At 53.9% G+C, this 14499-nt stretch overlaps 5 protein-coding genes across 5 annotated transcripts; 3 read left to right on the forward strand and 2 right to left on the reverse strand.

Moving 5' to 3' along the window:
• Nucleotides 1-2980: 2980 nt before the first annotated feature.
• Nucleotides 2981-4383, reverse strand: H6S33_012722 (uncharacterized protein; the record flags this gene model as incomplete). Its single annotated transcript, XM_044844182.1, has 3 exons — nucleotides 2981-3530; nucleotides 3607-4158; nucleotides 4241-4383. 3 exons carry the CDS (start codon nucleotides 4381-4383, stop codon nucleotides 2981-2983), a joined length of 1245 nt encoding a protein of 414 aa, XP_044694431.1.
• A 539-nt stretch (nucleotides 4384-4922) lies between these two features.
• Nucleotides 4923-5534, forward strand: H6S33_012723 (uncharacterized protein; the record flags this gene model as incomplete). Its single annotated transcript, XM_044844193.1, has 1 exon — nucleotides 4923-5534. One exon carries the CDS (start codon nucleotides 4923-4925, stop codon nucleotides 5532-5534), a length of 612 nt encoding a protein of 203 aa, XP_044694432.1.
• Nucleotides 5535-6626: 1092 nt separating this feature from the next.
• Nucleotides 6627-8467, forward strand: H6S33_012724 (uncharacterized protein; the record flags this gene model as incomplete). Its single annotated transcript, XM_044844204.1, has 5 exons — nucleotides 6627-6823; nucleotides 6889-7408; nucleotides 7464-7702; nucleotides 7769-8039; nucleotides 8102-8467. 5 exons carry the CDS (start codon nucleotides 6627-6629, stop codon nucleotides 8465-8467), a joined length of 1593 nt encoding a protein of 530 aa, XP_044694433.1.
• Nucleotides 8468-11281: 2814 nt separating this feature from the next.
• H6S33_012725 (uncharacterized protein) lies at nucleotides 11282-11734 on the forward strand (the record flags this gene model as incomplete). Its single annotated transcript, XM_044844215.1, has 3 exons — nucleotides 11282-11496; nucleotides 11586-11620; nucleotides 11673-11734. 3 exons carry the CDS (start codon nucleotides 11282-11284, stop codon nucleotides 11732-11734), a joined length of 312 nt encoding a protein of 103 aa, XP_044694434.1.
• Nucleotides 11735-12197: 463 nt separating this feature from the next.
• Nucleotides 12198-14188, reverse strand: H6S33_012726 (uncharacterized protein; the record flags this gene model as incomplete). The annotated part of the gene is made up of 2 exons (XM_044844226.1): nucleotides 12198-13065; nucleotides 13122-14188. The coding sequence occupies 2 exons, from the start codon at nucleotides 14186-14188 to the stop codon at nucleotides 12198-12200; spliced, it is 1935 nt and encodes a 644-aa protein (XP_044694435.1).
• Nucleotides 14189-14499: the final 311 nt, after the last annotated feature.

Genomic DNA, 14499 nt, shown 5'->3' on the forward strand with positions numbered 1-14499 from the left:
ATGGCTTAAACAATATCAGTTTACTAACGCTTAAGATCACTGAAACCCCAAGATGCCCTGTGCACATATCTGATATACTATTTGGTTGACTCAAGGTATGTTGGAACCAATATCTACTGGCTGATTCAAACATATTTGATAGAATATCTACTAACTCCAACATATTTGATAGAATATCTACTTACTGACAAACATATTTGATAGAGAAAAAGAAAACCCCTCAAACCTGGCCAATCAAAACCTTTAAATAACACATTGCATATCGGTATATCTATATACTTATTAGATAGTGGCTGTAATTAAGCAGAGCGGGCTGTGATAGCAAAGAAACAAAAGTGCCAAAAGTTATTGGTCCGGCCCCTTGGTAAACTAGATCTGGATGAGAGGGAGCGCCCTGCATCATCAACTTGAGGGAAGCTGTGAAGACTGCTGAGGTTTGATCGGGGAACATTTGCAACAATATCGCATATGTCGTTTGATTCCTACGCTTGAAGTCAGCCCTACTTTCCTAGCAGGCGTTACTATAATCCAAAATTAAAGGGAAAAGTGGGAGCGTACTGAATTCTCCAATTCCATCTCAAGAGCGCTGTTGGCTGGCTGTTGTGACCAGTCTCTATTATTCACGACGATGGGAATAGAGCATAGATTAATTAAACCAGCGAGCTAATACGCGTATATACGTATATTGTGGTGATGAGAGATGACCGTAAACAAGAGAGGAAAGTAGCTAGAGGTATTCTTCTGCGGACATCTATATATCGTCTTCCTAAACGCTACGTTTCCACTACATGTAGTTCCCATGCTTCGGCTATCAGACACACTCACTATCACATTACCGAGCGCGTGCAGCTCATGTGCCCGACAGCGCTCAGGAAAGGCAGACTTTCACTAAATCATTCAACCAATCCGGCCTCGAGCTAACCTTTTCGCTCGTACTAAATCCGCCGTCCGTACAGCTATGAGGACCCTTAGCAGAGAGCTCAGAGGTTCGGAGCGCGCCCATCTAGGCTCAATATCCCCCTCCATTCCACAAGAGTAGCGATCATTGACCCTCTATATAACCCTAACCCTACACCAATCAGTACCCACCCGCCAAGTCCCGCTACCACCCCCCAGCAAAAAAAAAAAAAAAAGAGAAAGAAAAAAGTATTCCGTTGCGGGGAATTGAACCCCGATCTAGTCGGATCATGAATGAGAGCGACTGATGCTAACCATTACACCACAACGGATGATGCCCGTGATGCGTCGGCAGGGATTTTGAATAGTTTTTTTTTTTTTTTTCTAGTAGCGGCGCTGCGCATGGTGGTGCTTCAGCTATCATATTGAATTCACCCCGTTTCTAACTAGAGTTTTAGCTACGCCTAACTTTTAAAATCCGAGGAAGAAATCAAGGCAAACTAACCAGGGTGGTTATGTAGTAAGTAGCGTCAAATGAGGACCAATGACCAAACCAGGACCTAATATTTGCAGTGCATAAACTCTCACACTGGAGAAACTACCATTAAGAAAGCTTCGATACCATCTCCAAACGTTCATACAGACACCCAACAAAACCCATGGTACGGACATCTTTTGCCCCCAAATCACACCACAGGCTGGTATCTACCCCAAAGCTTTCCCCCGCGCGGGGGGGGGGGGGGGGGGGGGGTGTGGCCGATCTTGCAATGATAAAAATCAAAGCGGCTGTGGGTATAAATAACGCTTTTTGTGTGGGCCATGGGACCAATTGACGCATCTCTCCCCAGATAGAACCGTGGGATTTATCAACCCATATATTCGAAAGCAGGTCTTCACAAGCCTTCCCGCACCACACCACCCCCCCCAGCCTAGGTCTTTGCACACAACGCAGCATGCGGATCCTTACCCCATGTAGACCATATAAACAGCCCCCCCCCCCCCCCCCAAAACCCCCCCGCCCCAGAAGCCGCAAAACAATCCACTTCAACAGGCTCCCATGCTTCGTTATCACAACAATACCCGAGAAACACGCACTCAATCCGTGCTCACTCCCGAAACTGCCACCTTCTCTTGACTACCTCGGGGTCCAATCTTGTAGAACCAAGCTAGTGGTGCTGGCGAGATGAAGCGGACGGACAGTAGAGTAGATTATGGGGTGAGTGTGCATGTTGACGAATTCCGGGTGATGGGGTGTGATTGGAGATCGGGTGATGAAGCATGAACGAGGGATACCCGGTGATGAAGTATGACGGGTGAATGAAGACTGTCGGGTGCTGACGTATGAAGAGGAAGAACAACACCGGGTGATAAATCATGAAGTTGCCCGACGACGCCCACACCTCGCCCCCCCCCCCCCAAGTTCCAACCCCCAGAAACCACCCCCACCCAGCAGCACAAGACCCCCCCGCCATCCCGCCAGCTTCTGTGCTTATCAAAACAACTCCACCCCGAAAGCCCACTCCCCACCGCCACCACAAAACAAAACCGAACGACAGAGAGAACACCACAGAAGCGAAATCCTTGAGTGTTCGATTTGATGAATCAGCCGGGAATCGAACCCGGGTCGGGCGCAAATCATGCAAGCATGGCAAGCGCCCGTGATACCACTACACCACTGAATCCTGCCTTGGCGGTGCGGGAATGGTTTTTTGAGCGGGAAGCGGGTGGGTGCCAAGACGGGGTGAGTGATGGGTTGTGCTTTCATTTCACGAGCATGGATTGGATTGTGGACTGGAGCAGTGGAGAGTTGGAGGATTGTAGGTACATTAACGGAGCTAATTACACAGGATCGGATGTGACCTCCTCGTGGATGAGAAACGAAGAAGGAGAAAAAGAATCAGAATTGATGTACAAAAAAGAGCCCATGAAAGAAACCCAAGCCAAAGCCAATTAACCCAAAAGACTCCCGGCAAAGCACGCTCACACCACAACCCTAACCCTGCGTCTCTCACACAAGCCATCATCCAGACGCTTCCCCGCAATAGAAAAAAGCAAAACTCAACACCACCACCACCACAAACTACTACAAATTGCCCCTCTCCGCCTGGTCCCTCTCGATCGCCTCAAACAGGCTCTTGAAGTTGCCCGCGCCAAAGCCCGAGAACCCGTTCCGCTGTATAATCTCAATAAACACCGTCGGGCGGTCCATCAGCGGCTTCGTAAACAGCTGCAGCAGATACCCGCCCTCGTCGAAATCCACGAGGATGCCCAGCTCCTGCAGCACGCGGAAGTCCTCCTTGAGCCGCATGCCCGCGGCCGAGAGGCGCTTCGCCATCTGCGCGTAGTACGTGTCGGGGACGGTGATGAAGGACACGCCGCGCGCTTTCATGTTGATGACGGTGGTGACGATGTCGGTGGTGCGCAGCGCGATGTGTTGCACGCCCGAGCCGTTGAAGAACTCGACGTACTCTTCAATCTGGGACTTGCGTTTGCCGTGCGCGGGCTCGTTGATGGGCATCTTGACGAGCTCGTTGGGCGACGCCATGACGATGGATTTGAGCGCGGAGTATTCGGTGAAGACGTCCTTGTCGTCGACGGACCAGAAGCGGTGGAAGCCGAGGGCTTGCTCGTAGCTGTGGTTATGTCAGTATAGGTTCGCAATATCAGAAACCCGGAGTGCGGGGGGGGGGAGAAACTCACTAGTCGCACGCCGCCTCCATCTCGTTCCAGTCCTGGTTCCCCACACAGTGATCAATCGCCTCGAGCCTCACCTCCGGCAAGAACTTGGCCACGGGGTCCACCTCCGTCGCCGCCCTATACCCCGGCATAAACGCGCCCCTGAACCTGCTGCGGTCCACAAGCGTATGTATCGTATCGCCATACGTCTTCAGGCTCGCGACGACCACCTCCCCGCCCTCGTCCTTCAGCACCTTGGGCGGCGCAACGCTCACGGCGCCGTTGGCCATCGCGCGGTTGTAGATCTTGTACACGTCGTCGACCTGGAAGGCTACGTCCTTGACGGCGTCCCCGTGCTCGGTCATGTGCCTGTGCACGAGCTCCAGCTCTGCCGCGTCCTCGGGGGAGAGCTCGGAGGGTGTTGGGGCACGCAGTGGGGAGGTGAGCACGAAGGTCACGAGCCCGTTGGAGACGACGTGGGAGGCGAGGGAGCGAGAGCCGGTCTCGAGCCCGCGGTAGGCGACGGCGTGGAAGCCCATGCGAGTGATGTAGTATGAGGCCGCCTGTTTGGCGTTGCCAACGTACCTGGGAGATGCACGTTAGGTCGTGTTCGTGCTACAGTGGGACAGAGGTGAGTGAGTGAATGGGGGGAAGGGAAATGGCTCACCAGTGCACATGGTCGTAGCCGCGGTACTCTGTGTTGTCGCGGATGGCGGTGGCTGACTGGACGCCGGAGAGCGGGAAGGTCTCGCCCGTGGAGGTTATGATGTGCGAGTTTGGAGGAGAGGAGGAGAGGGCTGATGGAGGCATTATGGCTATAGGGCAGGCGTGTCAAGTTCGTGAGGATTTGTGTGTGCTGCCGTGAAGCGTTCGTGTGTAATGTGTTTATATGTGGATGCGTTTGCTAAAGTTCAATGCAGGAAGCACAAGATCAAGATGGAAGGAAGGCAGGGCAGGGCAGGGCAGGGCAGCGGTGCACAGAAACCAGCGCGACAGACGACTCTGGCGATAGAGACCAAACCTTGAGAGCAGGAGGAGTGGAGTTTATGAAAGAGACGTCTCCGAGTACTCAGTGCCAGCCCTAACCCACGGATTCACCTATCCACCGATAGCCGGGTAGACACGGCCAGACGCGGGCGTTGTGGTGATCGCTGCATGACGGCATCGGCACCGGGGGGGGTTAACGCAGGGGGGCAGCACGGCTAGAGCTGGCAAGTGGAGCCTGGCCTTGTCACATCTACACTCTGCATACATACATACATACCTCACATTCCTGCCTCCTCTACAATCATTTCTACACCATTCCAAGCTCCACGATAGCTACACAGCGACACAGCGACACAGCTACAATGGCCACCACCCTCGACCTCACCCCCAACGACCTCCGCGTGCTCACAAACATCTTCGACACGCCCCCACCACCGCTCATCGACAGCACCCTCCCCCCAGACCCGCACATCTCATCCTCTCTTCTCCCCTCTCTAAAGTCCACTGAGCGCCTCGCCATCGCCGCCGCGGAGGCTTCCGACCTACCGACCGCCCACTCCCTCCTCCTCACGCTTACGAGCATGCACCCGAACTACGCATCGGGGTTCAACAACCTCGCGCAGGTGCTACGGCTCATCTCTGCACCGATCGAGGACATCATTGCCGCGCTGGACACCTCCATCTCGCTCGCTGCACCGAAGGACGGCGGCAGCGTGAGTGCGTCCCAGGCGAATTTGCTGAAGATGGCATATACGCAGCGGGGGGCACTGTGGTACGGCGAGTGGAAGAAGACGGGGGAGGAGGCCTGCGAGGAGCGGGCGAGGCGGGACTTTGAGGAGGGGGGGAGGTGGGGGAGCGGTGTGGCGAGGGAGATGGCCGTGAGGACGAACCCGTATGCGAGGTTGTGTGGCGCGATTGTGAAGGAGGCGCTGACGAGGGAGTATATGGGCCAGGGGGGGGTGTGTGGGAAGTAGCTGGGGTTTCTTACGGTTCTGTTCTGTGCTGTTCGGTTTGATTCTTTGGAGGGCGTTTTTTCTATAGGCTGTGATTAGAGGGTTGGATTGTAGATAGCTGGTTATTTGCTGATCAATAATGACACTTTACAATTGCAATCACATCATAGGCTCTGCACGCGTGCAGGGGCATTAACAAGATTTTGTTATCCCGGGCCGACCCACATGGTCAACCGTTTGTAGGCGTTTGCAAGGCAGAAAGAATCGAGACGCGGGGAAGTAAGTGCAAAAGACACAGTAATGCTGACGTATACTTTACTGTCCAATACCACGGTCAAAGGAGCGTTCAGGTCTTGTCATGCTATCCGATAAATCCGGGGTTGGGCATATTCACGACCGCACAGACTGCTCCAGAGTACTGCTCTACATGCATACGCTGGGTGATAAGGGACTCACCAACTGCAGGTATCCGTTGAAGCAGCGGTGGGCGATCATCGAGATGACCTGTGCGATGCGGTAGAAGCCATATCCGTCTGTCGGTCGTATCTACTCCACCTGTAATAGTAATGCCTACCTCCATGCTCGACTCTACTGAATCGTGCGTTGTCGCTGGCCACATGCAGCCGCGTTACCGCAAATAGTAGAAAAGCTTATCAGTAGCGCGGCTGCCGTCGGCTGCACGCACGTGGTTATCGCAATCTAATCGCTTGGCCGCGTTCGCCTTCCCAATGCAGGCGTGCGATAGTGGAACGTCATTAAGCTCTGTGGTGATATTGTATGCCCTCTTCTATCCGTCTCAAAGCGAGTTGTGAAATTGATGCAACAATGGCAAGGGAAGGAGGGGAAGGGCTGGGAAGGAAGGGGAAGGGGCATGACATCTTCATCATGGGATGGGACCAGACAGCGGGAAGGGGGATGTAATATACGGAGTGCAGACCCAGAGACTGAGTAGTACTTATTGTGCACTTCCCCCTTCCCCCTTCCCCCTTCCCCCCAGGTGACATTCTTGTTGATTACCGTGTTACGAAAACCTTCATGCTGTCCAAATTCTGTCAACACACATCTCCTCCTCCTCCTTAACCAATCTACTACACCCATAACTGGCGTGATAATATGACCATCATCAAAGACTCTCTCCACTCGCTGGAGATCCCTGTGCTGCTCTCCCTCTCAAAGATGTCGGTTCTGTCGAGCCTCTCCATTCTGCTGTCCTCACTCGTAGCATATCTTGCCTCGCTCGTGTTCTACCGTCTCTACCTGCACCCGCTCGCAAAGCACCCCGGCCCGTTCCTGGCACGGATCACAGACTGGTTTGTCCTCCCCTTCTTCCCCCCCCGCAAAATACTAGGAATCAATGCTGAAATCCTCAATCCAGGTACAATGTCTACCACGCCTACCTCGGCGACCGCCATCTCGCCCTGCACAACGCCCACCTGAAATACGGCCCCGTCGTCCGCTTCGCCCCAAACCTCATCTCCATCAACTCCTCCACGGCCCTCAAGACCATCTACGGGCACAGCCCCGCCTCGCGCTCGCTGCAAAAGGGGTCTTTCTACTCGGCCTTCCCCGCCGTCAAGGGCGTCTACAACACGCACAACTGCATCAACAAGGCCGAGCACGGCCGCAAGCGCCGCGTGCTCTCGGCGGCCTTCTCGGAGAATGCGCTGAAGAGCATGGAGGACCTTGTGCTCGGGAACATCCAGGTGTTTGTGGACGAGATTGAGCAGCGCAGTGTGCAGCTGAAGAAGGGAGTCGATATGGGCGAGATGTTTAGCTGGCTGACGTTTGATGTTATGGGAGAGCTGTGTTTTGGGAAGAGTTTTGGCATGTTGAGGGATGAGACGACGAGGTTTGTGACGCACTTGATTGCGCAGGCGGCGCATAGCCACTACATCGTGAGTATCCCCCCAATAAAACCCTGGCTGCCGATTCATGTGCTAATTGGGCCAGAACGGAAACTATCTCCCCCTCGCCACGCTCAAGATCTCACGGATCCTCTTCCCCACGATCCAGCGCGACAGATGGCGCTTCATCCAGCACTCCCGCGGCTGCGCCAACGAACGCATGAAGCTCGGCGCCGACTACAAGAGGGACTTCTTCCACTACCTCCTCGATGCCAAAGACCCCGAGACCGGCAAAGGCTTCGAAACCGCCGAGCTCTGGGGCGAGGCCAACGTGCTCATGATTGCGTAATTAGTCCCCCAACCACCCCTGTCACAACGCAACTTCATGTCTAACTGATCATTGATATACAGCGGCTCCGACACCACCGCAACCGCGCTCGCGGCAACACTCTTCTACCTGCTCCGCAACCCGACGAAGCTCGCCACGCTGCAGAAGGAGATCCGCGGCATGTTCAGCAGCGCGGACGAGATTGTGGGCGGGAAGCAGCTCACAGACTGTCATTACCTCAAGGCCTGTATCGATGAAGCCATGCGTCTTGCGCCCCCCGTTCCCGGCCTGCTCCCCCGCGAGGTTACAGCGCCGGAAGGTATCACTGTCGATGGCGTTTTCCTCCCCTGCGGCGTAAGCACCCCCCCGCCCCCCCTCTCCCTATAAAATAGGCACACACACTAACACACACCCAGACCGTAACCGGCACTCCCATCTACGCCCTCCACCACAACCCCACCTACTTCCCCTCGCCCCACGCCTTCGACCCCGAGCGCTGGCTGTCACCCTACACCTCCGCCGACGACATCGAAACGGCCCGCGCGGCATTCACACCCTTCTCCATCGGCCCGCGCGGCTGCATCGGCAAGTCCGTGGCGTACGTCGAGCTGCGGCTCACCGTGGCACGGCTCATGTGGGAGTTTGAGGTCAAGGAGGTGGTGGAGGAGGGCAAGGGCGTGCTGTGGAGGGAGGGCGTCGCCGCGCAGGACGGCGAGTTTAGGTTGTTGGATCATTTTACGAGTAGGAAGGAGGGGCCAGTGGTGCTGTTTGAGAGGAGGTAGTGCGTAGGGGAAGGGGAAGGGGTGTTTTTTGTTTTTGTTTTTTGTGGGGTTGGGGTTATGACATGTGTAATGAAACTTGGTGGGTTAATGAGCAATTGTTGGATGTCCAGCGTGGAATAGGTGCGCGGATGGAGTCCTTGTCGGAGTATATAAATCACTCTACTCTACTGTCGTATCCCAGTCCTACTCGTGCTACTTGTAGTAAATCGGCCTTGTCCGCACAACACGCTAACAAAAAAAAGCACCCATCTTAGCACGCTTGCGCTAGCTTCATAATAGACCATAGCAGCCAAGAAAACAAGATTCAGTGGTGTAGTGGTATCACGGGCGCTTGCCATGTTTACATGATTTGCGCCCGACCCGGGTTCGATTCCCGGCTGATTCATCAAATCGAACACTCAAGGATTTCGCTTCTGTGTTCTCTCTGTCGTTCGGTTTTGTTTTCATTTGTTGCTTCTGTTTTTGTTTGAGAATGGTGAGATGAGTGGGGATGGACGGGGGCTAGAGGGACGGAATGTGGAGTCATGGTGTGTCACTCGGTGGGTTTGTGTGGCCGAAAATATTGATATTCGTGTCTTTCTCCCCAGAACGCCCCTCCATCCACCGCCATCTCGACAAAGGAGTGTCCGGAAATATTAGGCGCAAACAGAGCCAGCTCAATTTACTGGTGCCAACAACCTGAACCTAGGAACTTGAGTCTTTTGTGCAGAGCCTTTTGCGGTACTAACTTGTACGCACATAGGTGACTTTTCCGGCCATGGCTTCTGTATGCTCTCCGAATACACTTAATGAGTTTTTTTTTTTAAAAAAAAAGCGGGCATGTTCTGCTATTAGCCGTTTGTGGGCGGGTCTGTAGAGTAGAGTAGAGTTTGTTTGCTCGATGATACCCATACTATACGCTCCCAATCCTGTGCGATGCACAGTCTAGACAAGACCATCTCCTACGTGATCTTCGGATGGCTACAGACGTATTATTAGGGGTTCTGGGCTTTGCTGGTGGCCATGGTGTCGGTGTTGATTGATTCATTATGTTTATGGTGTCGGTGTCGTTAAACTACAGCTGTCTGCACACTCATGTTAGTTTCTTATTGGTTCGAATTACAATAAATGATGACTCTTATTCCCAAAGAACCATGCAACGCAGAAACCGTTGTTTCTCCGTTAAATCTTAATTCCGGGCGAGAAGAATCGTGGGTCTGCGCCGTGCACAGACCGTGAAGTTTGATATGGTGCGAGAAGGAGTAGAGGGAGTCCTTGACAACCCTGTACACACCACTTCAGCCAATTCTTTTATCGGCGCCGGGAAGCAAACATTGAGGAGCCTCACTTTTAAATCGGCCCTATGGTTGTAAGGGCTATATATATACCGTACTGAACCGGTGCGAACACTGGCTAAAGTGCTGCCAATTCAATTCGCCTTGGTCCGGAGTACTTGCCACATACAAATACCGAGATAGCGGACTTCTCGCGAAATCACGGAACTCGAAAGTTCTGTGGGGGGGCCTAGAAGAATTGAATTGGCACATGAATGACTGGACATGGACAGAGTGCCCTTTCCCTTATACGTATATCGATTCGACGCCCCATATCTACATGTATGTAGCTATCCGTACGACTCATTCTCAACATTTCCAAATATGCCTACTTACATATCTACCGCCAGAACTCAAAGAACTGGCTAGCTCCCATGGGATCAAACTTACAGATCGATGCTATTCAACCGATCACTGGTATAATTAATTGATGTAATATGTGGCTTTCCGGAGTAGACTGCAAGGAGGATTGAAGAGCGGTGCCTGGGACATTTTCCGGGTCTCGTACACACCCCCGACCTTATTGCTACAAGAAGTGGCGGAAATCAGATAAGTGCAAAACCCTGTAGCCATAGGTATATATACCTAGCTAGAGCACCCTGTACTACATGTAGTGCCGTGCTATACATTCATCATCATCAAACTCCTCGCACATCCACTCCAACCAAGAGACCTCCTCTAAGGTCTCCCACTACCCACTCCACTCCGAGCAATTGAGCCTACCAAATATTCTTCTCACCTCATACTTATCCCCCCCCCCCCCCCCACCCTCCGCCTCCACCAATGCCTCTAAACGCCGACGGTACCCGCACTGCGGATGGCCTCAGCCCCAGCGCCAGACTCTTCATACGCGGGCCAATGAACCTCCTGGTCGGAGCCCCGGTCGCAGTTGAGCTGACTCATGAGACGGATTTAAAGAAGCTCATGGAAGAAATCTCCTGGGGATGCCCTCACCGTAAAGAAGTTCCTGACGGTTGGGTCCTTGAACGTCTTGATTTTAATTTTGGAACGATGACTCCCTGGGGGGAGGATCAATGGAGGGAGTTGCAAGAAGAGTGTATTAGGCGCAGAGAGTTCATTCTCTGTCTGGCCGGAAAGAAAGATAGGCCATCGATAATCGTAGTCGTGCCAACGCCACCATATGATTTACAATACATGTACAGATCTGCAGATCGAGTAGTGATTGATGCTCATCGTTGTAAACTAGCTAGAGATCGAGCTGCTGCAAGGGAAAAAGAATAGTCGGCCAGACAGGGAAAAGGGGGGGGGGGGGGGGGGGGGACATAGAGGTGATCTATCACGGATTAGATTATGTCTTCCTATAGTTTTTTTTTTATGTATCACTTCTGTATCTGGTTAAATGACACGTTTGAGATTAGACCTGACGGCGTAAATGATAATAAATATATCTACTAGAGGACAACTATAAATCACTTCGTCATTTAACACAATAGTTTTATAAAAAAAAGACCACTGTTCAGCTAAATGACTATTTGACTAAATGACTCCTGCCAGCTATAAAAGCACCACCACCACCACCGGTGGCCTTCCTCTTCTTCAACGCCAACACCTCAGCACCACCAACACCTCCACAATAATTATCACCAATGTCTTCAGCATCATCCCCTTCGCCCCCATTTCCATCAGGTTCATCATATTAGATCAGTGCCCCACCTATTTCCCTCCATTCCCTAACCGTTCCCATCTGTTCCTTACGTATACTTCTTCCCCTCTGCTTCCCCTCCTGTTCCCCTATGTTTCCCACCTGTTCCCCTATGTTCTCTCCTTTTGCTAACGTAGTTCAGTGCTTGGGGTCACCATCACCATCACCGGTATCGAGGTAGGTCATATCCAGCCCACTGATTGATATAGCCATTACTAATAGGGGGCAGCAACAGCAGCGGGGCAGCAGCAGAAGCAGCAGCAGAAGCAGCAGCAGAAGGGTCAGTGGTAGCAGCAGTAGCGGGGGCAGTGGCAGCAGCAGCAGCAGAAGGGTCAGTGGTAACAGCAGTCGTGGGGGCGGTGGCAGCAGCAGCAGTAGTAGCATAGCAGGAGTAGTAGCATTAGGGATAATAAAATAAATTGATTTTTATATATATATCTAAACGACGGTCATTTATTAACGGTGGTCATACAAACGACGTTGTCATTTAGACTAAATGACGAAGTCACTTATACTAAACGACTCTACTAAACGACAAAGTCATTCACAGTTTGCTACTTATAGATATATCAGCCCATAGTCTAAATACTTTTTGATGAAGATCTTGGTAAATCTGGAGATCCGAGTGAGAGCTCGTGAAGAACATCCTACCGAAAAAAAAAAGAGAGAAAGAAACGCCAAAGCCAGAAGCCAGAACCAGAAGAAAGAAGAAAGCCAGCCAAACCCAGGACCTACACATCCAACTACCCTCTATCTAAGCCGGCGGTGGGAATGCGCCACCCCTCGCCAACTTCTTCGCCCTCTGGTCTCTCCTATTATGGTTAGCTCTGCTCCCTTTGCTTGCCTCCTTCTTGGCCCTTCCCTGCATAGTCTCCTTGTCTCCACTTGGGCCAGCCACATTCCCGCCGCCTCTACCTCTCCCACCTCGTCCACCTCTTCCGCCCCTCTCACCCCTAATACGACCACCCCTCCCCCGGTCCCCGCGGCCACTATCCTCCTCCCCCTCCGCCGGCGCACTCCACCGCGTACTCTCCAACACCACAGTCTGCCCGCTACCACCCACATCCCCATACCGCCGCTCCAACATCCTAAGCCTCCTTGGCTCGCGCTCAAGCATGACCTTCCACCCCTCGATAGCCTCATCCGTCATCCCCGTCTCGCCCTTCAGCGCCCTCCTACCAGCACTCCTGCGCGTCTCCGCATCCCGGCCAAACACCGCCCCGTCACGACGATAGGCCTCCCACAGCGCCTTCTCGGCAGGTTCCTCGTTGCTATCTGCAACTACAGCTGCGGGGCGCGGGGCGGGGTCCTCGTCGTTGGTGGGGTCGACGGCGCCGCCGACGTCGGTGGCGTCGTATGTGTCGTCGCGCTCGTCGTCGTCGAGCGAGATTGCGGCGAGGGCGGAGAGGATGGAGGTCTTGGAGGGGGCGTCGGTGGTGAGGAGGGCGTCGGCGGTGAGGGAGGCGTTCTTGCGCCCGACGTGCACGTTGCGGAGTGTGGCGGGGGAGAGCGTGTCGAGGGCGTCGTTGTCGTATTTGTTGCGGCGAGTGATGGGCGCGGGGGTGTGCCTGATGGTTGGCTGCGGGGTGGGTGTGGGTGTGGGGGCCATGTCTGGTGGAATGCTATATAGACATTTGTTAAGGTAGGACTTAGTATATAATATGAGGGTGAGACTTACTATTCCTCTGACCGGTCCGCTGTGACCAATGACTGCGGCAACGACTCCTCCAGCAGCGCACTGGTGACCTGCTCCACATCGCCATTAAACACCTCCAAGCACCGCCGAAGAAAGCCGCTGCCCAAGTCCGGAAACAGCTCCCGTATCATGGCGACCTTGCCCATGATCTCGATCTCCTCCTCCTCACTCAATCCCACCATCTTGCCCTTCCCCTTATCCCTCCTCCCCTCGACAACAATCTTCCTCCGCACAACCCTTGGCCGCCCAAAGCGCTCCAGCGCAACCAGCAACGCATCGATGCGCCCCTCCTCCGGCGTCTCGCGCGAAACCTTCCGCAGCGCGCTCACAAAACTCGTCTCCTCCACAAGGCTCTTGAGAAACGCCTTCTCCTTCCCCGCGCTCCCGCCAACACGCGGGTTCTCCGCCGCGCTGACAAGCACATACACCCGATCCGTCACTAGGCTCCAGTTGCCCTTGCGCCCCGTGTCAGAGCCTGCACCCTCCAGCACGGCGGTCCGGAACTCACGCACACGCCCGCTGTCGACACACACGTCCACCCAGTCGTCGCCTGCCAGGAAGGTCTCTGCTGCTCGTCGACTAAAGCGGAACAGGGCCTCGAGGCCTTCGCTGCCAGCACCCTTTCCGGCGATGACGCTGCGCAGCATGGTCTCGACGGCTGTCTCGTAGCGGCGCCAGACGGGCGGGGTGTCGAATGTTGTGCGCAGGAGGCGGGAGCGCGGGAAAGAGGTTGAGAGGGAGCGCAGGAAGGTGGGTGTCGTGTAGGGTGGGGGGAGGGCGATCTGGGAGGGGAGGGTGAAGAGGCGGTGCAGTAGAGTGGTGACTTTACGTTTGAGGGATTGCTGGGCGGGTGTGCTGGGGGGAGGAGAGTGTGCGAGGTAGGTGCTGAGGAAGGTGCTGAGGGCGGGGTCTGTGAGAGAGGTGCTGGTGAAGGTGGGGTTGGGCGTCTGCAGGTGGTGTGTGAGGCAGAGTGTCCATAGCTCGTAGGCGCTGTCGGGGATCGAGGGGTGCTCTGAGGGCGGGGGAAAGGGGGCGATGGGAATCGACATTGCGGGTGTTTGGAGGAGTTGAGGTTGAAGCTGGAGATGAGTGCTGGTGATTGCTGACATGACGCAGCGAGAGGTTCTGGGATCGAAAGGCAGGGTAACTTTGGTGCCTGCATGATCATTGACAGGAAATGATCGGTTGGTAGGTAATTGGGTGTGGGTTAGGTGTAGCTGGGAATTAACTAGTTGTAATAATGCTTGTGATATTACAATACGGCTGCTAATAGCAGTAACAGCTATTACCCAGCGGAGCGGTGGATAAACAAACATGCATAACTGACATTGACACTCCACCACTTAGCCACCACGGCACC

Source organism: Morchella sextelata, assembly GCF_020137385.1.
Source record: "Morchella sextelata strain SCLS chromosome Unknown scls_9, whole genome shotgun sequence".
NCBI classification, from domain to species: domain Eukaryota; kingdom Fungi; phylum Ascomycota; class Pezizomycetes; order Pezizales; family Morchellaceae; genus Morchella; species Morchella sextelata.